Consider the following 26,323-nt stretch of genomic DNA (forward strand, 5'->3'; position numbering starts at 1 on the left):
ATATGAACCCTTAACTGGAGTGACTTTTTGTGGACCTGGACAATAAAGGGATAGTGATACAATAGGGCAATTGTGATATAATAGGACAACAATAGGATAATGGAGAGAAGGAGTAGCACTGTGTACTCAGGACAAGGGGTCAGGATATGTGGATGTTGACCAAAGCACTGCCTTTCAGTCTCTGTGTGATTCTGGGAGCACCATTTTTATCACTGCTTCTCACTGTGAAAATGTATTACATGCAAAATTATTGTGAAGTTTAATTCATGCTTGTGAATGCTTAGACATCTTGAAATCTGCAGTAATACTTTTTTTTTGAATTCAGCTCTTCTTTCCAGGATTTTAAATTTAAATAAAAGATGATTTCATTAAGTAAGTATAATCTTTTTGCATATCAAACACCCAACGATTGCTGAGTCCTGAAGTTTGATTTGGGGGTTGATCCCGTGAAGTGTGTGTTGATCCTATGCAATAAAATGTGCATGAGTCTATTTAAGCATGAACCTTATAGTGATTGCCCTTTCACTTAAAGCAAGCATTTGCTCAAGCACTCAGCGAATTGAAACCTAAGTACTTATAAACCAGTGGATTTAATACCTGTAAGCACTTTTATTTGTGAGCGACATTCTCACTTGTAATCCTTTGAAGGTGTTCTCATATGGCAAATTCCAAGTCTGACTTCAAATAACATCTTCAGTTTTGGAGTGTTTCCCCACAGAAACAGAGGAAGGACCCAGTCCTCATTCACACTTCGAACTGTATCAGCTGGCATAATTAAAAATAATACTCTCCCCTTTAATGGATATTTTATGCAAGTCAACATATTTAAGAAAAAAACATGAGCTTGAGGTTATAGCATCTAACTTTATTTCACATTCTGGAGCTTCCAGAATGCTTGTAAAACATTCATTTCAGATGTTGTGAAAACAAGTTTTAGGCATCTGACAATCAGACTGATTATGCACCAAAGAATCTGTGTTTTTAAACTCCCTAATTCAGGGAGCACAAAAATGCTTTGATATTGGGTACAGATTTCAGGAGGAAAAGAAATACAGTACATTTAAGCTTCCCTTTCTACATTGTTTACTAAATACAGTGTAATACGAGTAATAATATACTGTGGAAAGTTCTACTGTAATGAAATGTGCACTTACAATTCAGAAGTAAGAATTCACTCATCTAAAATTATTTCACTCTCAAGGGTACCAGCTGGGTACACACCGGGTACACACCTGGTAGACCAAGTTGTGTCTTCCATAGTCCATCAAACCCAATAAGCAAAGGAAGCAGGTTGGAATTCTACTTTTCATAGGCAGGTCAGAATAGGCAGCATCACCTATTCTGTAGCAAGGACACCACGAACACACCTGTGCATGCAATGAAGTTCACCAGACTCAGAAAACCTCTAAATGAAAAAAAAAAAGAATGAAGTAACACAATCTTTTTTCTCTAGATGACTATTATTTTAAGTCTGTAGCCTCTCATCAGCCAAATGCAGTTTTACAGTCTGATCAGTAAGTCCTTGGTGTGCTAGAACCCACAGTGTCTGCAGTGAAATGCTCTGTAAACTCTGTAAATGATTCTTCCTCTAGCAATGACATATATCTCTCCAGAAGGGAAAATGTTGCACACTAAAAATAAAACAATGAAAGCTAGTCAGTAAATACATGCAAAATAATTTGCCTTTACAATGAGGAATATTTTTTATGGTAAATATTGCTTGTAAGCTCAATGTTTCTAGCATTATTTGCAAATGATTCGATATTGGGCTGGAATACTGCGTTTCAGAAATCGATTCCAGTGCTTCCTTAGGGATGCTGAGCTCAGCAAAGGGATACACACTGCCAGTCTCCAAAAGCCTGAAAAGTAAGATTTAATGCATTTTGCCCATTCTTAAAAGCTGATGAATCTTTGTCCCTCCCAGAAGACAGATGAGAACTTGTTCTTTCTACAAAAGCCCCCTCAGAATCAGAAGTCCTGTGGATGGTAGTTGCCCAGGTCTTTTAGAAACAACTGGTTTATCTGTAAGTGACAAGTAGGACTGTTCCTCTACTTGCGGAAATTCTTTACTCTTTATTTGAACATGAAATATTTAACAGAAAACTGATACAATAAGACCTACTTCAGGTCCCATTTTTCTGTGCTATTTTCAAATCCTGAATGTTCTGTCACATCAATGCAATTAGTCTCTACTAAGCCAGGGGTTAGCTTGACATGATACACATATAAAAGTCAAGAATATATGCAACCCTCAACTAAATACCTCATCTTTATCTTCATATTCCAATTCATTATATAATCCCAGTATTCAACCACAGATGTCTGAAATCTTGCTTTAGTGAAAGACAAGATTTCAGTGAATAACTTGCCAGAAACAATTAAACATTGGTACAATTTGAGAAAAACAATTTGAAATAAGGAAATGAGTAATCCCATAGCAAGTCAGGAAACTTAATTAAAAAATAGTTGTCATTCATGCCACTTATCTGGATAACCCGAACTAGAAAAATGAAACATGAGCAGTTCTGCCCATACAGCCTCATCGGGTATTAAAATGGGACTACCTGTTCTGCTGGCTGCAGGCAGAAAATTCTTTGTTATCATGCATTTAATGTGTTGTTCAAAACTTCTTTCTATGTGAAGCTTCATATACTTCACTAATTTTTCCCACACTGTGGGGAATTTTACAGAAGCAGCTCTAACATGGAGTCTTTTCAGCTCACTTAGAATCATCAGAACAGGATGCCTATAATCACAGTCAGGATCTAAGGTTCCTCTGACAGAAGCTTTTCTGGGGTTATAGGAAGAAGGTGGGTAACGGACGGTGTTCTCTGAAAATGTAACATCCTTGGGAAAACATGAAACTAGAACTTCTTAAAAAAAAAAAAAAGAATAGTGAAATTTGCACTGATATACTGTGTATCAGTAATCCCTAACATTATCTGTTTCTTCAAGAAATGATCCAGCTTTTATGCAGCAGCATTTTCCCCTCTAAAATAAAGAGACAATGGCTGCAATTAAAGATACAACACTATAAATATGCAAGCGTACAGCAGAGCAGTAAATTAAAGCCAGCAGTGCAAAGACGAGTGGTCTCTCAGACAGTGGGATGTTGTGCTCCAAGAAATCACTGCTACCCCCCCTCTTGACAGGTCCGTCCCATCTGCAACTGCAGCTGGAGACTTCTCAGAGATCTTCATCATGCACAAAAAATTCTTGAGATAATTGAGGTTCCTCCTAAAATGCACGGGTGTGTTTGCAACAAGGACGTAGCTCAGGATTCTGGGAAAGCTTTTATGATGGTTTCATAGGCAGGAGGTGGGGTTTGTGTGGAGTGGCAGATGCGGAGGCTGTTGTTAGACCAGTGGAATTCAGGTCGACTTAAGCTGTTTGTGGTGCTTCCCACAAGTGTTGTGGTGGTATTTGTGGGAGTGAGGGTGATCAGCTGACTGTTCGTCTCCACAGGGAGAGGAGGACACTGCAGAAAAGGGTGGAAGGTGGACGCACGAAAGCTCGACTTCCTGGGGAAAGAGTTGGCCTGCTCCAAGGAGGCTTGCCGCTGGAAGGTGAGGCTGGCCAGGCTCAGGTTGCTCCGACGTTCACAGCTGCTATTGCGGTAAAATCCAGTCCTGCCGGTAGTGTGGCCATGGGAGGAGGGTCTGGACCGACGGCTGAAAGCTGAGGGGCTCCCCTGGGAAATGTGGGCACTAGCTCTGCGACGGGACAAGCAAGTGAACAATGCCCAGATGATCCCTCCAATCACCAGTCCAATCACCATGGACACTGTGAAGGCTATTACTATCTCATCTGAAATACAGCAAAAATGAACATCAAAGTTACTTCATAAACTCTGAAGGATATTCCTGCAAGAAAATGAATAGAAAATGACAGCCTGCTTAAAAGATGAACAAGCCCTTAGACCTCTGTATGTAATGCATGAACCTCACAACACAAACACAGCAGTTCAGAGTGCTCTTACTATACAGTATTTTGGTGTTTTGTGGGGTTTTGTGTGTGTGGTTTTTGGTTGGTTTGTTTGCTTGTTTCATTTGCATAATTCAACAACACCCATAAAATAACACTACATTTAATATCAGTTTCTGTACCAAGGAAAGGAAAGTCTTTAGCCTTTCCCAGAACCAGCCACCCACCAGCTCCAAAGTGTGTTATAAAACTGCCAAGTATTTGCTTCTATGGGCAATAGGAGGTGTGGATTTATGCAGACTTATCCTTCTGTTTATAGATGTTTATGTTCTATGTATACATGTTCACAAATTCACCTATTAAAACAGTGATGTGCCTTCTGCCATGTTCTTAGTGGAGTAAGCCCTGTATTTATTACAAAATGAGAACACTTCCTAGTCTTTTACTGCTGAGTAACGAATAGTTTAAATCCTCATAATAATTAATGTAAATGATTATATCCTAAATTATTATGGTCAGAGATAACCATTTGTTATCTTGAATAAGTCTCTTGAATATTTCCTACCCACAATGCCCAATTTAAAGATGTATTAATCTGCCATTCAGTAAAGTAAATTTCTAGCTCTTTTAGAAATGTTGTCAAGGATTAAGGGATCTGAAAACAAAAACAATGACAACAACAGCAATAAAACCCCCATGGCTAGGATTTTTTTCTCTCCCATGTGGTTTCCTAGGATGGAGGAATTTGATTTTTCCTTGTATTTTTCTAAGAAGAGGACAGTTACTTCAGAAAACTTCACTTAGTTTGCAACTGAACACCAGTTTTATTACTAGTCTAAAAAGTTCAGAGATATATTTGTAATCCTGGATAAGGCCTAGAATGAATGCAAAACCTTTATAGATCCCCTTAAAATTCAAGAAGGGCTTGGATCTCAAACAAGAAGGAACACTGTGTTGACAACTGGTGGAGTAAAAATAGAATAAGCAAAAAATGATTCATGGGACAACTTGAAACATGTTTGTTCTGTCCATGCTGTACTATCATGTTTGTGAAGCACTTCTGTTAAAAAGGAAAATATATTCATTGGATAGAGAAAGGTGAGTAACTTCTTCAGCATATCCAAGCACAGGCCAGATGACACTGTGCCTGGCTGATCACCATAAGAGAAGGTAGTAACTCCAGGACTGGAATGCAGGCATTAGAGCCCGAACAAGGCAAGATGAGACTAGGTTCAGAATTTTCTTCCAAGGTAGCAGCTGTTAAAGTTTCCCCTGAATTTATAGTAATGTGCAAATAGTCATTCCCAATACTGAAAATAATGACAGTGAATCTGAGTTACGGGATGTGGCTAAAGCAGATGCCGAAGAGGTGAAGAGAGTTAGTGGCCTGAGGGATGTCTATGAAGAGCAGTCAGCACACTGCAGAGAGGAGGACAGGTGCCGGGCAGGGCCAGCAGGACTGACTTGCAGACAGAGGCACCCCAGTACTGGCACCTGGGAACATATTCTTTTGTTTAAGTTAGCCTTAAACTTAGGGCATGTCACTGCAGGAGCAGGGAAAGAAATATTTCCTTTGCTTCCAACAGGGGAGATGTAAACGATTATTGGTTAACTGTACTTTAAGAAGTAGTTATTATCATCTTCCTTATCTACCTTCTTACTTTTCTTCCTTCAGTGAAAAATTGCTAGTGATGTGATTCATACTTGGAAGGCTATACAATCCTACTGCTCCTTGCTTGTAAACTCTTCTTTCAGGTAGGCTTATAACCGTTATCCTTTTCAAATAAATACTGGTAAGGATAATGCATTGGATATTGTTGCAGAGAACTTCTCCCTCTCAGGAACACTTTGCTGTGCTTTCATTCAGACATGGATCAGACTTGATCCAAAAATACAATTTTGCTTTAAGCCCTCAATTTTATAACTATGAAACTCTTTACTGGGCACACTAAAGGCAAAGGGTCATTGCCCCATCTGCTTTTTGCAAGAACCCACAGGCAGCCTCCTCCAGTGCAACTCTTGGCTGCAGATCAGAGCTCCATCACCATGAGTAGCCTTCCTCTCCCAAACTTAATGTGATTCTGCCCTTTATAAAATGTCTTAAGAGACACAGCAGGACTTACTGTGCCCCTTTTGGTCAGGAATAGCTTATTATGACATTTTAATGGAATTAATACATTCTGTTACTGCAAGTTCCTACTCATATTCCCAAAGGTGAGAAGAGAGAGCCAGGACTTGGTGACCTCTAGCTGAATAAATCCCAGGATTCCTGAAGACAGTGTTTCCCATGCACTAGAGCTGCAGTCTGAGCACCCCTACTGCTCCCCCTGTGTGGCTATGGGAAAGTGGAGCAAGAACTAATTCTTTCTTGTGCTGATTTCTTTTGTACTTCAGCTCGAATGCTAGTTAGGTTATTATATTCAAGGCTACCAAGGAATCCCCCAGACACAGGTCTCTGTGCTACCACTGATATCCCTGCAACTCTTTGGACTCTCAGCTGGTGAAGGGGATCTCCGCAGGGCTCTGCAGCCTTAAGCATAAGCAGAAGCACAGCAAGCCACAAAAGTGTACCTGGCTCTGGGGTTGCCATGCACCATGGTGAGGATTTGTCCCTGCATCCCTCTAGCCATAATTTTCACCACCTGCACAATCAAACCAGAGTTTCACACTGTTAAAAGCAGATGAGGGAATTGACAAATGTATTGAGTGCAGCTCTTCAGTCCTGCCCACGTGCTGTTCTCCTGTGCTGAAGGTACAGCACAGACAATTATCCCTTTGGATAATGGCTTCATTTTCTTTTACTTCTCTAGTTCTTTTATTTTTCTATCTCTATATATGAATGTCAAAATAGAGGATAAAATTATTTCCTCGTGAAACACAGCTGAGTTTACACTGACTATTGTGGTTGCCATATAGGACACCAAATGCTTGCTTTTCCATTTGGACCTACATTTAATCCTTTTGATTCTTATTATAGAAATATCACTAGACCCAATGGTTACAGACATTTAATTTTTTTCTCTTTCCAAAATCTCACTGACTGCAATTGGAACCATGGGTCACACTAATAGGCCAAACTTGCTCTTTGCTCACTCCCTGTAGAGGATGAATTTTACTGAAATGTAGTTCAGTTCTAAAAACTTGCATTGAAGAGTTGTAAATCTGTGCCCATTGATTTACTCTTTAAAATGTCCAGCAATCACAGCCCTGAGGTACATTGGAGAAAATACTATCAAACAGAGAAAAAGATCAAATGCAGAGTGGGACTTGCTGCACCTGGGATTTTGACGGGAGCCCTGAGTTGTTTTTCTCTTTCTTAATCTGGAGCAGAACCAGCCTTTCAGGAGAGTCAGCATGATACTGACACATAGTGTCCCCCAAGAGGTCATTAATATCTTACAGTTTCTTGGGAGCTCTGCATGTCATTCTGTGCTCTGCTTTTAAGGAAAAGAATAAAAAAAAAAGATTTGGGGATAAGGTAGGGATGCTGTCAATACCAAAACTACCCGGGTGCTAGTCCTCTAAATATGTTTTGATCTGTATGTTTCTCAGGCTACTCACACTGCCTGCTTTATTTGATTATGTCATAACTGAAAAGATTTGGTACTCTACCTCAGTCAATTCTCCACTCTCACCTCTAACACCAGCTGAGGTGAAGGACAAAGGCTTTTATCAAATTTGGGTACAAAGCCAGAAATGAAAGGATAAGGAAAGAAAGAAACTGGATACCTTAGCTACCTTACCTTTCTGTCTACAGTGCTCCTAATGTGACTGTGCAAAAAAAGTTGAAATTCAGAACCCACAGTAACACCAATAACATCTGAATGTTACCCCCAGAACATCAAGTCAGCAAGTTTGTCAGCCCAATATCTATCCATATTAGGCAATTCCTTCTAGAGACTCTCTGTTCCCTCCTCTCTCATTTTTGCATGCAGCGTTAAACAAATGCAGTGCTGCAGGTTTGTACAAAGCTTTTCCTTGGTTGTTGCAGCTTTCTTTAAAGATTTCATAACTTTCCATGAAGTATATGTTTGAAGTGATAGCTTGTATGCTATCGAATTAATAACTTCTAGCAAGTGCTTAATACTCTATAGAACCCACACAGGAGGAATTTAGACATGTTATTAGTAAAGATGATAGACTGGCTGATAAGATGTTTTTCCCAGCACTTGGCATGAAGCAAGTTCTTCCCATCTAGCCTGGACATCTGAAGCAAGACCAGCTGAAGAGGGCCCATACTAATCTTTAAGTCTTCTCAGAAGTGGGCTATGTTATATTATTCCTCACTTTGGGGTATACCTCACCAAAATACAGCAACGCGGTCCCTACCTAGACTTTCAGTTCCTGAAATACCCAAAATCTTTATTTGTTTTTTGTGATGGAGTATCTTGCTTCTGTCATGTAGGGTTTCAGGTTGCTTGCAGACGTACTACGTCAATCTCTTACTTCTGTGAGAGTTTCATTTTCCTTTCAGGTGTATGAACCACACCAGATAGCAAGCCACCACTTTGATTTCAAAACACATTTGCACTGGGGATTCACTTTCCTAATGAATCTCCTCTTGCCCTCAGCTCTGGCTACAACGAACTGGAATAGCATTTTCTTCCTTGAACTCAGGAAATCCTTTTGACTTGCCTGTTTCCTATCCCTTTATGATAAGTTTCCCAAGGTGTAAAGTTAAGGTGGGCATAGGGTCTTCCTTCTCCCATGCTTACAAATATATACATTTGAAAACTTTACAGCTGGCCAAGTATATGAAGGGATAGTACTACCTTTCAAAAAACCATGTAAGTAGCAGCTTCAATGAGAGCATCTCAGAGAAACAACCAGGGTGGGGCAGAGGAACAGAGGACAAAGTACTGAATGCAAAGGAAAGGGAAATGGAAAAGCATTTTTTGTCAGGCTGTGCACATATGACAAATTTGAACAGCAATTTTGCCAATATTTGCTAATAAAGCTAATAAAGAACCAGTCAGCTTTCCAAGCATCCATTCTGCTCATGCTATTGCTAAGCACAAGATGTCAGAAAACACCCATAGGGCAATATGATACCTACACATCTGATTTGATTTCTAGCACTTGACTTTCAAATATTGCAATCTTCTTTATATTTTGGAGATGCAAGTTTTTGTTGTTATTGTTTTATTCAAAGAAAATAATTAACTAGTTGTCCTGGTTTCATTCAGAACAGAGCTAATTTTTCTGCAGTAGCTGTGAGGGGGGTAGAACCTGGAGCCATGTGGTTATGTCTAGGTTGTTATTCTATACCATTACAAAATTGCTAGGGAGCGGGTGTAGTGGAAGGAAAGGACTCTCACTGTTACTCTTCGTTCTCTTATCTCATTGCTGTTTCCAGTAAATTGTTCTTATCTTAACCCATAATTCTTACGTTTTTTTTGCCTCCAATTCTCAGCTCCATCCCTGGAGCAGGAAGGAGAAAGAAAAGGAGAGGGAGCAAGCAAGCGGCATCTGATTTGGGAGAGTCTCAGGCAGGAGTGGGACATTAAACTGGGGAGTGGCATTCCTAAAACCACAGTAGTTTTATTTTAAAATTATTATAAGTGGTAAGGTAGCTTGTCAGTCAAGAATGGCATTGTTAAGCACTCTAACACAGCTTGCTATAGAGATGTTTTAGTCATATTACATTATGGCAAGGTTCTGTTCATTTACTTGAACATCTGAGAGTAATTTTCCTACTTTTCTTTTTTTCCACCATCCCAAAACTAGAACGAGACATTGTGTATCTGACATGAAAACTTTATTCCATGGGGACTCCAGCAAGCTTCTATGTAGAACATACAAGCTCACTGATTTCATCTGTGTTAGCAATGTGAAGTATCAGAACATATCACCATGATATATAGTGGAAAAGAGCAATTTTTATATTTTCAATCAAAATTTTAGAATTGTAAATTTATTTCCATTTTATTTCTTTCCTTCTTATGCTTTTTGTGAGCTCTCTTTCTTTTGTGTGATGTCATACGCCAGTGACTCAAAACTTAAGGTAGTAAGCATTCCTCTCCCTACATGCCCACACATTTGCACACATGCCTTCATGTTGCCTTGACCCAAAGCTGAAAAGCCTTGACAACTAGTAGAGGGTTTCATCTCAAACATGAAAAAATCATCTCAGTTGCTTTTTCCCAAAATGAATTTTTCCAAACATGAAAGCTCAGTGACAAAAGCAGGTATAAAAACCATACAAACAAGTGTGGAAATTCATACCTGAACACTGCACAACTTAGCATAGAGCACCAGCTAGTGTATTAAAGCATGAACTGCATTTACAAATGACAAATCTACTAACCTGATAGTAATAATGGTTCAGACACTACTTTACAGGAATCTCAGTGTCTCAGGTTTCAAGTGAGATTCAGGTAAGACATCAGGGGATGTTAATAACACAGTCTGTTTTGTGCAAAATAAGATAGGAGCAGCCAGGGTCCATCAAAGTTTCAACAAACTCGTAGCATCTTCCTAACAGCTATAGTGTTAAGGAAACTTCCCTGTCTGACCATGCAGCAGCCATTCTGGCAGTCACACTCGTACCACCTGAGCTGGGACCGAGGCCCCTTTGCAGCTAAACACCCCCCCACACACAATTTCCTTACCGGCTCGACACCTGCTTTCCCATAGAAGAGTCTCAGACATCTAGATCCTTAAAATAATTTAATCATGGCACAATAACTAAATAATAAAATAACAAAATAACAGCTCGAGCTGTGTGTCTCCAAGGAGGGACCCTAAACAAAGGAACCCCTAGGCTTTTATACCCTTACAGTCTCAGGGCAGGAAAGTCTGGGGGTCGTCGGCTCCTGCTGTGTCTCTGGGTGTCCTGTCATCTGGCTGGGCCACATGGGCCCAGGTTCTTTGTTATGCAAAGAGTCGGCATTTCACGGCCTCTCGCCTTGGGCTCAGGCTCCTGCCCCCCAGAGCTCAACATCCAGCTCGCTGTGCAACTGCACACCGAGCTACCTGCACTGAATGTATTCCCCAAAAATAGTAAATGCACATCTCTAAGCTTTACAGGCTGCTGCTATTGCTCCTCATGCATCCCAGGCAGCAAGTTTGGAAAGGAAATATACCCTACCCGAAAGAGACACCACTTTTCCCCACCACAGAAGGTTTGAAGTGATTTGAACTACTTGAAATTTTATGCCATTTCTACGAACTCCAAAAAATGGTTTAAAGTTGGGGCTAGTATGAGTAGCCAACTGATGTTGTCATGCTGAGTTCAAAAAAGCAATTTCTTGCTATATGAAAAGCGTTGACATTACTATCTTCCCAATTGTCACTAATTGTGTTAGAAAAACAGCCTTTCATTAATCATTTGTAGGCAGTCCATGATTCAGTTTGGTGGGTGAATCAGTTGCTGCATAATATCAACCAACTGTGATGTTAGTCATGACAAAAGTTCAAGAAACTTCACACATGACTTTTGAGAGACAACTTAGAGTGACAGGCTACTGCACAAGGTGGTTCAGGAAGTTGTGATGTCCAGAAAATGAACCAGTGGGGATGGGGGCATCTGGAAAACAGAATCTGTTGGGGAAAAATAGCTGAAAGAAAAGCAGACTGTGCAGGACATGAGAACTAATAAACAAAATAAGTGAGACAGTTATGCTGCCAGAAATATTAGAGCTCTGCATTCAGACACAGCTTGCTAAAGGGATGTTTTATTCAGCCCGTGCTACTGCAAGATTCTTTTCTGCAGCAACAGAGAGCAATTCTCCCACTTCAGCTAATACTTAAACTGTTGGGTTTTGTGTCCAAAGCAGATAATAAAATAAGCACTGGGTTTAAAACAGAGCAAAGGAAATTAAAAAAGTTTTTATATATAAGGATGAGTAAGAACTAGAATAGATAGTCCAGGTACATAGTGCATCTACCCCCATAAAAGATTTCAAAAAGCAACATCAGTCAAGAGTTGAAATATAGTCAATCCTGTCTTGAAAAAAGAAGGTAGATCAGATGACAGCTCAAGGTCCATACTAACGTCATTTTGTGCAGTTTCTAATACTTTCATTGATCGGGTAAGCTAATAGGCTTCAAATCTGAAAAATCTGAAATATTATTAATTAAATGACAAGTTAAAAAAAAATGCAGTCCATGCTTTTGGATTAACTGTATGTTTTAAATGCGGAGGGGCCGGCTGTTAATCAGAGGGTTAATGTCAGGAACAAGCAACCTACCTAGGAACAAGATTGCCCTCTGCTGGAAATTGATGCTGGAAATCTAAACAACGTAGAAAACACCTTCATTCTAGTAAAATAGGGTGTCAGAAAAAGCTAGTAAGAAACATTCCAATGTGAGATTGCAGAGACGTTCATAGTGCCTCAAAAATAAGAAAAATTCTGAAGTGGATTGCCATAAACACTTAAGACTAGCATTTTGCAGAGGCTTTGAAAGTAAGGTAGACTGAGGCACAGAAAAAGTGCTCAGAAGCTTAGAGAAGTAAAGCTTGTAGTTTTGAGGGTTTCTGCAAAGTGGCAGAAAGTAGTAGTGGCTTTCTGTGCTCATGAAGGCACGAGGCTAAGTCTGTTTTTAAAGTCACATTTTCTGCCATCCACAGCAATGTCCAGAATGATCTCCCTGCAGCAGAGTACATTTTCTTTGTTTACTAATACCATAATTCATTGTGATAAAAAGCCAGAAGAATGGAATATACCATCTCAATATCCCAAAAATCAACTCAGAGTTAATGATGTTTCCTTGATATTACTGGCAGTTGGTTTTTACTAGAATGATAAATAAGGAGTAATTGTAACAACCAGAAGGAAAAATCTAAGATAGACATGTCAGCATGTTTAATTTAATACCTTTGGCAAAACTGTATGGCAAAAAGCAAAGATTTCTTGAGGCAGACAGAGAAAGAAACTCTGTTACCATATTGTTTCATTATGAATCCTAATGCATTACAAGGGTAGTAAAAGAATTCTGATCTTTTCCCCAAGTGCAGCAAAATATCCTCTGGCAAGGCATTCTTACCTACCTCACAAACCCAGAACTAAGCTATATGGCCTCTGCATGAACGTAAATCAAACACTAAATCACAATTTACCACAGTGCAATATGACATTATAGTTATTACTTTATTGATAAAAATATTTTACACCTGAGAATAAATAATTTCATGTATGAACAGAGCATGAGTGACTGGAGTGAAATCTTAAAATTAAGCAGGATTTCCTAAAATTCCTAAAATTAAGGAAGAAATACCAAAGTACATATGATACATTTAAGAAAACAGAAGTCATCCAGGGTTAGAAAAAAGCACAAGGATTTGAGGTTACCGGGAAGACTGTGGGGTAAGGAATATATGGAAATCATCCTCAGTCCCTCCACAGTAATTCTGTTATCTGTGCCTGACCCAGACACATCTTCAGGTGGAAATTTAAAAAGCTGTACGAAGTTGAAGAGTGGAAAGAAAAGTTGTTTGTGAACTTTGCTGAAAACTGTTCTAAAGTATCCCATAAACAAGTATTCAAGGAGCAGGAAGAGTGATCTGTGTTTTTGTCACTGCAGTAATATCTGAGCTACATCTAGTAATGCAAAAAAATCTCCTGTTATATTTGTCTTCCTCTGGGAATGGGTACAGTAGTGAGCATTTTGAGAATACAGAAGTATGCTCATATGTGGTAGTACTGTACTGTTCAATTAGTTACCTAAAGTTCAGAAATTTATCTTTCATTATCCCAGTACTTCCTGGGTGACGATCAATCAGTTTGATGTTCAGGAGATTTCTCTTGTACCAAATACGTCTATTAATATCTATTTTGGTGTGGGTTAGGAGACCCAATTAAGTAGTAGCATAAGAATCTGTGCAACCACGAGCTGATAAATGCTGGCATAATTTCTAAGTGAGATAATCACTGATCTGGGGTACTAGTCAACTCTTGTTGACACAGGACAGATGATCCAGGCTGGAGACTCAGTATGAAGTGGGCTATTGATGCTTTTCCCACATGAGCCAGTGTTGTCAGAGAGGCTATATTTGCACCAGGCTGGGCCAGGTCCTGCTTACCCAGAGATTCCTACAATTCTCAAGTAACAGAGCCATCAATGGCTTCCTTCTTTATTTATACTCTGCCTGCATGTCATGCACTTTCCACAGAAGCCACATGTCTGCTTGGTTGATTCATTCTTCCATTACCCTGGATGACAGAGAGATGGTATCAATATAACACAGTTTTTTAAAAGTGAAAGATTTAAAATTAACAGATGTCAGTTAAATGGTCAAACATGTCAAACGTGTGTGTTAAGATGCTGGATTGTGAATTCAAATGTCTAAAACAATTAATTGTCCTATGCATATAAGATGCCAGAGAGACAAGGCAGAGCCCTGTGGTGAAAAGCAGAAATTGCCATGGCTGTTTTCCTCAGCAAACATTTGTTAGAGCCCAGAGGAGTTTATGCATTACACTGAACTGACTATTTTTTCTCTCTCATTTATTTTGCTGAAAATTTCCTAGATGTTATTTTATTACAGTGTTGTATATTTTTGTATTGTTCATGGACTTTTGGTTGGGGTAATTTAACAACAGATAAATCTTAAATTACTATTGTCCAAATTTCAACATATGAAAATCAAGTTCACATTAGTCTCTTTTCTAACTCTTCAAGTAGAAGGGAATAAATTATTTTAGTTAGGACTGCTTGGTGTAAACTTGAGTACAATACAATAGGTTTCAAAATATGAATAAGTAAATGTGGTTAAAGCTTCTATAGGAAGTGAAGCTTCTACCTTGAAAAGCAGGGGAAAATTACATTGTCTGTAATAACTGGTATTGATAGTATTTTCTTCTGATTTTCTTTTTAATTTTTTTCCCCGGGAAAAAGGATAGGGTTATGAAATGAAGATAATCTTACTAATAAAAAATGTTCAGTCTTGAGTCTCGATTTGACTTCGTGCTCTTCTTTTTTGATTTTGGACATCTCATTCCATCTTCTGTATAAGGGAGATGGTACCACTCCCAGGCACTCATTTGGCTCACTAAGATTTTAACAAATATTACAAACTCATTTAACTTCTGGATAAACAAATTACAATGGTAAAATGGGACATTGTGTATAAATATGTAGCATTCTCCTTCAACAAGGTCTACAAGAAGAACTAAGTCAGAACCATTGCACCCACAATATGCTGAGACTAGCAGGTGTGAACATGAACGCTGTTAGGCTCCAGCAGTTGAGCCTGCAGCTACAGGGCGTTGGTCTTGGGGACAAAGCACAGCACGAAGATGCTTTTACTATGTGACACTTTCACATGCCAACACATTCACTGGTGTGGAGCTTGGAAGAAGAAATATACTTTGTTTCCTAAGTACCAGATTTCTGTGTTTGGTAGATAAAGAACGATGCTTCTGGTAGCTCATGTGACAACAAGCAGCACCATATAATCAGTCACTACAGTAGTAGGAATTGTTAAAATGTGTGTATGCTGTATTGTTGATTAATATTTAAATAATACTCTGAAGAAACTTTGCCTCTTCCTTGTACTAACTCGGATTTGTGTCCTTCTTGCAAAAGATGGTAAAGTATTTGACAATCAGTGGTTGTATGGGGGGGTGGGGAAAGTGCAAAAGCATTAATTAGGATGCAACAAAACACAGCCTGAGGATGAGAGACTCACTTTAAAAGAATAACTTATATACAAGGAAGAAATCATGCTCTGAATAGGCAGAGTGGAAAAATAAGACTGATCTCTTCATGACATAGTTTGTTGCTTTCATCCAACCACAGTAATATTCTTTTCTTTTGGCTTGCCAGAATAAAGGCAATGAAAAAAAAAAGTTCGTCATTAATATCACTTTTATCTCTCTGACAGGCCTGCAATAAGATCTTGGAATGTATTTACATATTAACTTCCTAAATGTAGGGTCTGACTATTGACATAATACTCTCTGCTTCAGTAATGGAAGTGAAAACTTTAATGTGCTCATCAAATCTTTTACTTAACTGATAGAAAAATAAGCATAGTCATATTAAATTTGGGATATTTTGATAATTCTGGCCCTTCAGAAGACAGTATATGATTTATCTGATAAATTTTTATGTAGGATTTATACTAAATAATGGTAGTCTAGTAGTTGATACAAAATGGTATCTGCAAAATCTAGCTGAAAAATAAAACACGGTGTAAGGCTAAGGCACCATTCTGTCTCCTGAAGAAATTAGCATGGGCAGAGTATGTTTGGATTTGACACATGACCTTGACTCCTGTCCTTGATGGACCACTGAGGAAGTGCTGGCTTTCTACAATAGTTTGGCACCAGCATAAGTAGCACTAGAACGTGCAGTGAGCATCTCTTGCCTGGCTGCTTCGGCCTCTCAGTAGCGATACCAGAAGGTAATCAAGCACAGGGACACAGCAAACAGCTCCAGCAAACAGCTTCAGCAAACAGTACTGTGACGTGCATAAGAAGTCCAACTGAAGAGCTGCATACAAATCAGCTCTTCTCAAACACAGCTGAGGGGGATCAGAAACATGGTTCTGATCCTTCTGAAGCTGAGAGGGGGAAGATCAGTCCCACTGAAGGGCTGATGTTCAAACACATTTGCTGTCATTACTAATGCCTCACCATCACATGCTATCTTTCATCTTCCTTCAGTTAAACCTACACCCTTGTTGCCACTGCTCTCTCTATTACCACTACTTGTATGACAGCTGTGTCCTGTTTGAGTCACTGGCCCAGGCTGTTCTGCTGCTGCCTTGTGACACATCCCAAGTCAGCGCAAGGCAAGTGGAAAGTGGAAGATCTTTTGGTGACCTTGACCTGGTAGATAGGACAGTTATGTCTTCCTTGCAGAGATCTTAACAAGTTCAGGCAGAGGAAAGGTGGCATATGTGGGTCTCGCTTGCCTCAGCAGTCTTCTGACTACCATGATCATTGTCCAAATTATGTGGAATGCTTAAATCAGCTTCTGTCTACTTGTTCACTTGAGAAGTTACATAGTTTTTTATATTATATATGACATTTTTTATGTCTCCACCTGAAGTGGAAAAAAAAGCAATTGCCATTAGTTAGAGGAAATCTCTATTACTCTGGAAGCCATGCAGCAAAATTACTCTGATGCTGCTGGGCCTGTGAGGATGCACAATCCTACAGCCCTCTCTAATATGTGAAGAAAAAAGTCTGTCTCAGTTCTTATATAGGTGAAGCTGAGTTTTACTGATGTGGACATTATTTGGTTTTGCCTGTGTACTGTGTTCTCAGGGTCTATGGTCCCAATGTGTAGTATTTGTAACAAAAAAAACTGGCCCCTGTCCTAAAAACTCTGCTGAGCTGTACAGAATTTTCATAGTCCTGAAAATTCACCATGCAGATACATTGCAATTATTAGTCATCCATATGAACAAGGTTACTCAGGTTAAGTATTTTGTTAAGTAATCTGGAAATATGGTTTCACTATTATGTAATATTTCACTGAGGAGCAAGAGGGAGAACATGTAGGTACACTAGATTTAAAGCTGGTAATAAGAAGGGAAACATTTCAAGGATGTAACATCACCATAAAGATCTCATTGCCTCTCACAGTGTTGTTTAAATGTATCATATTTTATATCTGTGTTCTACATCTGCTTCTCAGACAGAGATATTTGAAAAACTCAATGTGTTTACAGGAAGCATTTGCAAAGCCAGAAATATCTTTCTATCTGATTGCATGTCACATTTTGCCTCATCATCTTTCTCTTGAGAACATTCCTATGAAACAGCACAGGGAAGTTCACTCTGGTTTTCAAATAGGGACATGAAATGCGGAGGAACTGTCTACCTTCTCTTCCGGAAACACAGCTAAAAATCTGCCTTCTAGTATGCTAATATCCACAAACATTTTTGAGGGAATCCAGCTGGCTCTAAGTTCAAGTTGACCATGGGAAAATAAGACAATTCTAGTTTCTCAGTGAATTTGGGAAAACTCAGGGTGTTTTACTCCATGTTAGAAACCCTGCCTCAGGAGTCTGAACACATTCTTAAGTTGACAAAATTGTGCACATTGTTAGCAGGTTTCTTACAGGAGTGTGAGGAGGCTTTATTTCGCCATTGCCTGTAGTCAATATGGCTACACATCCACTAAGCCAGGTATGCTTGCAAATATGTTATTTGACAGAACTGGGGAAATCTGCAGCCCCAAGTCTGTCCATACCAGACTGACACAAAGAGGCTTACGAGTTCTCTACTTCTTTCTGCACCATACCATATAATATGCACTCACGCCATTCACACAAATTGAATTTTCTAGCACAGACAGCATTTGGCACATATTTTAGAGGAAGAATGCTCTAATTAGTTGCTTTGATCATTATCTTCTGGTCTAAGGACCAAGGGAAAAGACTCCAAGGCTATATTTTTCAATCATTTCTCCTGGCCATTTCATGGTGCGAATTCTGAGAGCTGTCTGACTAAACTAGGAAATGCATCTCTCCTTCCTATATATTCTTTTATATGTTAGACTACTTTTATACGGGGTTTCCCAAGTTCACATGCCACTGACAGGTACTAGAACAAATCAATGAGGGCATTTGTATCATACACATTTCAAAACAAGGTTTTTTTCTTCCATGAGTAGATATACCTGGCTGTGAAATAGGAATGAAAGACAAGCTGCTCTTTCTTATTAGAAGTCTTAAGGGTATGGAAAGGTAGCTCTGGTGATATACAAATTTTGCCTTTTTTAAAGGCTCCAACGTGAATGAGTAAAGGAGAAAATATTAGTCAGAAGATGGAAGATTAGGTAAGCAATAAAGAACTAGCAGGACTCTAGAAAATTTATAATAACAAATCTGGAAGTATGAGCCATGTAGTCACTTGGAAAAGATAAGTGAGGAGTTGGAAGCAAGGTTTGTTCACACACAATTGGCTCTCTTATGAACTCCATTATGATGGGGACTGCTCAATGTCTGCTCAGTGATTTGAGGCATTTAGTATCACAGACCACAAGGTAAATCTCTGAGTTGCAAGTAAGTCTTTAGCTGTGGATCTGTCCCTGATGAGAAAGAAGCCAGACTCTGAAATTCAATTGTTAAGCAGCCTTGTAAGGTACTGCATGATAAAGCACTCTGGGAAATGTGATCAGGAAAGTTGTTGCTGTAAATATTGTCAGTGTATGCCTGATGGGGAGCTGCAGATTCAGTGTGAAGACTGCATTTTACATATATATATGGCTATCTGTGACATGGGAAAGGTCTTAGTACAGGTTCCTGACCAAAGAAGTCAGAAACATTCTTTCAGATATGTTTGACTTCACCAAATCAATACGGATCATTCCTTCCTCTGATAACATTTGCTTAGACCATTCTGCTCCTTTCCCTCTCATTCACCACATATTGATGAATTTGGCTTGCTTTTAGTTTTTATTTTTATTGGGTAATTTTATCTGTTGCTTGTATAACGTTTTAACTAAATGCTAAAAGGCAATTAGGTTAAAGAAATTAAAAATTGGAAATGTCAGTTATCACTGAAATGCAATATTCACTAATTATCCCCAGTAGTCTGTATGAATGGAGAACTGCTTACTTAGTTATAAAAAATACAGTGTGGTGTTTTCTGTTATGGCAATACTCATATTTGCATTCTAAAAGGCTCTATCATCATTTTAGGTCTCTGTTTTCTGAAGAATGCCTATTATTTTGGAGTGTCCCATTATTTTGGATAAGGACTGGAAGGAATTATTCTCTAAAACACCAGGACAGTACTGCATTATGAGGTTGGAAGAAAGAATTTTGCCTCTTCCCCCTCTCTGCTCTCCCACTGGGGCTGCTTCCAACGACAGGAGCTTGTAAAGTCTGAAGTTGTCGGACTCTAGCAGAACAATTTCAAAAGCAAGGAGCTCACTTGTTCACATCCCATTTCCAAACTTTTGCAGGCATCAGTGATCTAACCTAAAGACTCTGCAGAAAGGCAAAGACATTTATTCCTTGTGCTATAAGCTCCTTATGATGTGTGATATGCTGCCAAGTATTTCACTTTTAAAGTCACTGGGGTTTTCCAGATAACAGAGAATTGACAAAAAAATGGCCAACTGCAAGTAAAAAGTCCAGTTGATGCAGTGTCTGCAATCACCTTACTCTATTTTTTTGTCTCATTGTCATGAATTAAAACACCAGGAAGTAAACGCACACTAGAGTGAAAATTTGAAAAGGAAGAAAATGTAATGGAAGAGAAGAAAAATAGCAATTCAGAAAATACATCCATGGGGTTGATAGATCACCTCAATCCAAAACTCTAATTTTGTTGTGTTTTCCTCTCTCTTTTTTCCACTTCAACCCTGAAGGTTTTCTCTACTAAGAAAAAAATCTCCAGTGGTGTAAAGCATCTATAACTGTTTAATGTTACACCTTCACTTCCTCCTTTCTGCCAGCAAAGGAATTGCACCTTCAGCTTAATAAAGTCCTCTGAGCTATTAGCAATGCCAGGTCTACCAGGTTAAAGGTCCTCTGGGGAACTCAGGTATGAAGACACTGGTCTTTTCCAGTCATCAAACTTCTACGAAGAGAAGTGGCCTGGTAGAAACTACCACTGCCACATCTGCTGTCAAGTGCTCTGCAGCTGGCTCCAAACTGTAGTCTTTCTGTGTCCTCATTTCCAGCAGGACAGCTGAGGCAGCTCCTAGAGTCTTTATTTATTGCTACTAAAGTTTGAATGGTAAGGGTACAAAGTGTATGAACAGAAGCAAAGGGAATGAGGACAGACCATGCAGTGGGTATGATGGAAATGTGCTGACACAGACATCAGAGTGTAAGCCAACATGCTTAACCTGGTCACCACACAGGCCAGCACAAATGCTACTTTTGTCACTTGCAAAGAACCAGACTGGATCTGTTGCTTGTGCTTCTACTCTTCCATGACCACCACCCACAAAGGATCCCAGAAGAGAAATCTGGTCCCATGGCTGTCTAGGTTGGGCTTTGCAGTGTCTCACAGCTGTGTTACTGGTTGAATCAGTGCTGCCGTTCACAAGTATTAGTCCAGTTCATATAGAGAATGACACAAAGTCCTTAACCATGATTATTGCTACACCAGTAACATGCTAAACACGACATCAGACATTAGAATATGCTCATCCATAATGACTGTCATTTCCAGCAGACTATGCAGTCTGACTTCTTTCAAACAGACACATTTTAATGAGGAGAAAACCAGTGTGTTGAGGGAGGGACAAGGCAAAATTTGACATATTTAAAAACATGGGTGCCTTCGTATCTTATAAATTCAAATGATAATGCTTATACTATGTGCCAACCAGTTTGCAATCTTAAAATGCTGGAAGCCAGCTGATATATGGCATTATTTCTGCACACCAAACAAATAACACCCTGGATTCTGATTCAAGAAAAGAAAAATTGTTCTCGATGTTTCTAAGGTATTAAATTCTAATATTGCATTTTTAAATAGGCACTTGAGTAAAACTAGGCTGAAGGATAGTCTGGGGATCTCATGGCTAGGCATTGTGAACAAAGATTTAGGAAGGCTCTATCCACATTTGTTACAAGCACGCTGGTGCTAATGAGGCCAATATGAGACAGACATATCCCAGTGCAAAAGGCACAGCAGAAAGACTCCTTAGGTGGTATCTGGGGATCTGAATTTGTGTTGATTAAAATCTGCTTACACTTTTTCTCTCTGCTGCTTTCATATTGATCAAATTTACCATTTAATATGAATTTCCTGATCTAAAATTATATTACTGTTTACACTGAAGAAACAGGATTGTCTTGAAGACATTTACTGTATTCACTTGTGTGCAACTGAAAATGCTTTTAGGAACTACAAGAAATGCATTCCTGGTTTAAATGGAAACATCTTTGCTCCTACTGTTACCTTATAAATCAAGAAGAACTCAATAAAGACTATATTAAAACAGTAAAAAGTGAGATTATTAGTTGATGAATGGGTATCAAATCTTGATTTCTCACTCAGTTATTGTTAAACCTTGTTTTGAAACTAGCAATAAAAATTATAATCCAGACTCTCTGTCTACAGTTCCATGTGATATCAACAGCGATGAAGTTCAGAAGAGACTGGTTTTAAATGCTTCTCTTCTTACATCTCCCAAAGTACCATACTATGGAAGTACATACTGAAAGGAGAGTGACCAGCAGTTCCATAGCTTCACAAAAGCTGACACCTGAAAGAAATGAACTCCTGCAACCTTGCAGTAGCTCAGACAACTTATCTGAAACAGGCATGTATATCTACAAAGATTTCACACAACATCTGTAGTAGGGAACAGCTCTAGTAAAATGAGAATCAGGATTCCGATTTTGTGCTTATGACATGTTACACAGAGGATATTTGCTGACAGGGCCAGGACTTCTATCATAAAACTCATGAATTTAAACCAGAAAAGGAGTTTAATATTCTTTTTAAATTTTTTTTCCAAGCAGAATTGATTATAGGCCAGGAAAACTATTCTTTTGCTTCTTCTGTTTTCCTTTGCTGCATAATTTAGCATTTCAAAAATACTAAAGATTGATGATGGTGATGTATGAATTCAAAGAAGAATTCCTGCAAGATCTACAGCTAATTCCTGCAAGATCTACAGCTCTCCACTCTGTCACTGACAGCATAAAGAGCTTGCAAAAAAAATGTACTAATTATTTTTTAATATTATTATTTGTTAAGGTCTCTGCATGGGTATAGAGAGAGGGTCTATACTACTTAGACAACTCACACAAAATGACTTATATAGAGGTGTTTATATCTCGGTTTTATCTACATAGCTTTATTCACGTACACTTCCACTAGCCTGGAACAATTGTAAAAAGATTTATGTGTGGTAACACATAAATAAGCAGAGGACAGTTTAGTTTGTTCATTGTTCTAAAATTCTTAGTCACTTTTAAGATGTTATTGTGTGAAGATACCACTGGAAATTAGACAGATTTAGAAAACAGGATGCCTGTTTATTTTCCAGCACAGGGAATTAGCTGTTGGACAATAGATGATTTATAAAACTGTAAGAGATTAAATGTCATTATGAATAGTGGCTTTTTCTGTTTTTACAGCACTGATATTTTTTCTTACAAATCCCTCGCATCAAACTTTTGCACACATGTTGGAGTTTACACTTCGGCTGAGTCCATGGAAGACGCTGAGAAGTCACATATCTCCATCTTGGTAAGGTAGTAACACTCACAGCACTACATGGTGGGTGTCTTAGAAAATAGCCTGTAAGCCAAGTCCTAAAAAATCAATATTTCAAGTACCGCATTCTCATTTAATAAAGAGCCAAGTTTTATTTATATCTATTATGTGTAGTTTTATTTTAACTCAATTCATGTATTTCCAGGATGTCAGAAAATACACTTCTATAATTTTAAGTGAAGTCTCCATACAGTGAGCTTTTGTCTCCATTGTCCTCTGACAGAGGCTGTACAGCGACCCTTCCTAGTCTACCATATACCATATACCTACAGGAAAGGAAGAGGAAACACTATTCACTCTTCTAAAATCTATCAGAAAAATAAGAAAAATCTAAGAGGCATCTTCCCTTCAAAGGATCATGCAAGCTCCTCACAAAAATCCAAGCTCTGAGGTTCATCTACTGTCAAAGCAAAAATGATGTGATCAGGGCTAGGTACAATGTCAGTCCCTGGCAAGCCAGATGGGCAGTGATAATGAAAGGAGCTGCTGGCCCTTTCAGCAATAAGACAGCTCCTGTGTGTCCTGCTCAGTGTTGTGAAATGCAGCAAATTTTTGTTCTGAAAGAGCCATTTTAGAATTACATGTCTTCACTTTACAAAATTGATTGTTGTTCTTCAGAGTCCAGCAGACAACCTCTAGACAATAAGAGGTTCTGAAACAGTAATAACTGTAATTTTTCTTCAGTTAATCTGTAAGTATTTATCAAAGATGTCAAGTATCATTGCCCTAATCTTTAGCCCAAGACACAAAAATTAAATGGGTTATTCATGGTCTCTCAGCAGGAAAATACATGTGTCACTGCAGGAAGCATAGATGGCATTCAGCAGATTCTTGTTCCTTATGCTAAGAAAAAAAAAAAAAGAACCTCTTTCCATCCTCTTGTCTTTTTTTCCCAATCTTTTCCTGGGGCACTTCTATGCAACCAAAGTTCTATTTTGATAATGCATATTATTTTTGGTTTTAAATAGTGTTCAGATTCTTGGAGGGATCATCACCAGTAGCAATAATATAATAGATAAAACCAGATCATATGATTCACTCTAATGCTAACTGCTAATACATGTTAATGTCAAACATAGCAAGCAATAGAGCTTTTCGGAGGGAAAGATTTTCCAGAGCAGATGCAGAGAATCCTTTAGGATCAAATCAATTAATCTAATTACCTTGAATGAATGTCGATATAACATATACTTCACCTCACACTATATAGTTCAGTTAATGAACCATTCCCAGATTTGGATGAAAGAAAACAGTCGTAAGAGATAATAATCAAAATATACATTGAGGAAAAAATAAGGAAAACCCTATCGTGAGGCACCACAACAAACTACAAATAACTTTTTATTTTGGAGGAATAAGGCTTTATTCCAAAGGTTGCAACATGTTTAGTTTTTGTTATCTCTTTTTCATTAGAAGATGAAACAGATCATGCCTGCTGTGTAGGTACATCCATTAAGCGGTTGAGAATGTCAACCTGATCTGAAACATACTGAAGTCAATAGACACCTTTTCAACTGACTTCAGTAATGAACTTTATGAAACAATCAATTCTGCCCTGGAACCTCCTGCTGTCTTGATTAGTTTAAAGACATGATAAAACTTTGTCGAAGAAACATTTGAAAAACAATCTTTTCACTGCAAGACATACAAAATCTATTCATTATTTTTACATCCAATATGAGGCTTGAAAGTATCTAGAGGTGTTTTTCAGGCAATCACCAAAAAATATCAATATGTACTTTAACAATATTCTAGAAAAAAAATCCTTACCCCAAAATTTTGATGGCAATGTGCTATCATTTGGAAGGTTTGTGCTGTTTCTATCCATAACATCCAAATAGCAAATATAGAATGGTATGTCCACAGAGGAGCAATAGTTTTCTGAAGGTTTGAGATTTTGCACTAGAAGTAAAGCTTTTGTGCTGCCACGGAACAGTGTTGTTTGCCTGAAAGGAAATGGATGTATCACATTTCCTGCTTGTGGACTCGAATTAGTAAGTGCTTGCCTTATCTTGGAACACCACATGGTTCCTGAGATGGGGAAGTAGTTTCCTTCTCGTCATTTCCTCGGCCAGAGCAAACTGACTCAGAACAATACCAAATCACCTCCTTCTCTCAAACTTTTTCAACCCAGAGATAGAGAGATGAAAATTCCTTTCTCTTTCCTTTTAGAATTTTCTATGTTGAAGACTTTCCCTAAACATCCAAAAGCACTTGTATTTGGTAGGAATTTTCAATAAGAAAGAAATGTATCAAGAGGCTTTTAACAAACACCAATTCATTAGGATATTAATTTAGGGTGTGGGGATTGTTAAGTATTTGCCATTTTTCCTCAGCTGGTTAGAGGAACTAGCTGGGCCCAACAGCATAACTGTAATTTTTTTTCCTTTCCACACCCCATTCTAAAATATGAATTCCCTGGAACACAAACAGCCTTTGAGCTACTTGTTTGGACAGCTTTAATATAATGCAGTGTTAATTCCCTGATGGAATTATAGGTACTGCTGCTATTAACATATAGCAATAGTAGCACCCCTAAAAAAAGAAAATAGCCAAGATATTTAATGACACAGAGACAGAATTAATGGAGAATGTATGGGGATCAACAAAATATAAGATTTTGTATTCATGTGATAAATTCTGTAGAACTGAGTTTTAACTATTTTCCTCTTAAATATATTTCAGATAATATATGTCCATAAACATTCTGCTGTGAATGTACTCCTGTTCTCTGAAGAATTGTATGAGGGTTTTCTTGCCCTTTATTAAAAACCCCTACAAAATGGAATTGGCTACACTTATTTTTCACAGTGAATATCTAGAATTCCCTAAATTTAGAAATATTTCAAACTTAAGATTTGGATGTGGCATAATTTTAATGCTGAATTTTGTTTTGTTTTGTTTGGGACTTTTTTGCATGAAACAGACTTAAAAAAATACTGAATAAAGATACTCTGATGGTTGATATAAGACTGATGGCTTTCAAAGCTGTTGCTTAAAAATTACATATCGAAATACTGAGTTAAACACTTAAATGAAAAAGACCTGATTTTCAGATGTCTGTGAACAAGATACAACTTGATAAGAAATGATGGGATTATTTAGTTCGGCTGGGACATAGACACCAGAGTAGATAATAAAAATATGCAAATTAAATAATTATATTACTAGGGTTAGATTTGTGCTCTAAGAGTATATGAAAATACAATAAAACTGAATTATTGTAAACTCTAAAATGAGGAAATTAATTG

General features: G+C 38.3%; 1 protein-coding gene across 1 annotated transcript; it reads right to left on the reverse strand.

Annotated features, from left to right (window-relative positions):
• Window positions 1-844: 844 nt before the first annotated feature.
• Window positions 845-25,098, reverse strand: MYCT1 (MYC target 1). The gene is made up of 2 exons (XM_027733858.2): window positions 24,843-25,098; window positions 845-3,807 (listed from the first exon to the last, which is right to left on the reverse strand). The coding sequence occupies exons 1-2, from the start codon at window positions 25,096-25,098 to the stop codon at window positions 3,275-3,277; spliced, it is 789 nt and encodes a 262-aa protein (XP_027589659.2). The 3' UTR covers window positions 845-3,274.
• Between the last annotated feature and the right edge of the window lie 1,225 nt (window positions 25,099-26,323).

Source organism: Pipra filicauda, unplaced genomic scaffold (genome assembly GCF_003945595.2).
Source record: "Pipra filicauda isolate LSUMZ 115617 unplaced genomic scaffold, ASM394559v2 scaffold42_size3861933_pilon, whole genome shotgun sequence".
Classification (NCBI taxonomy): domain Eukaryota; kingdom Metazoa; phylum Chordata; class Aves; order Passeriformes; family Pipridae; genus Pipra; species Pipra filicauda.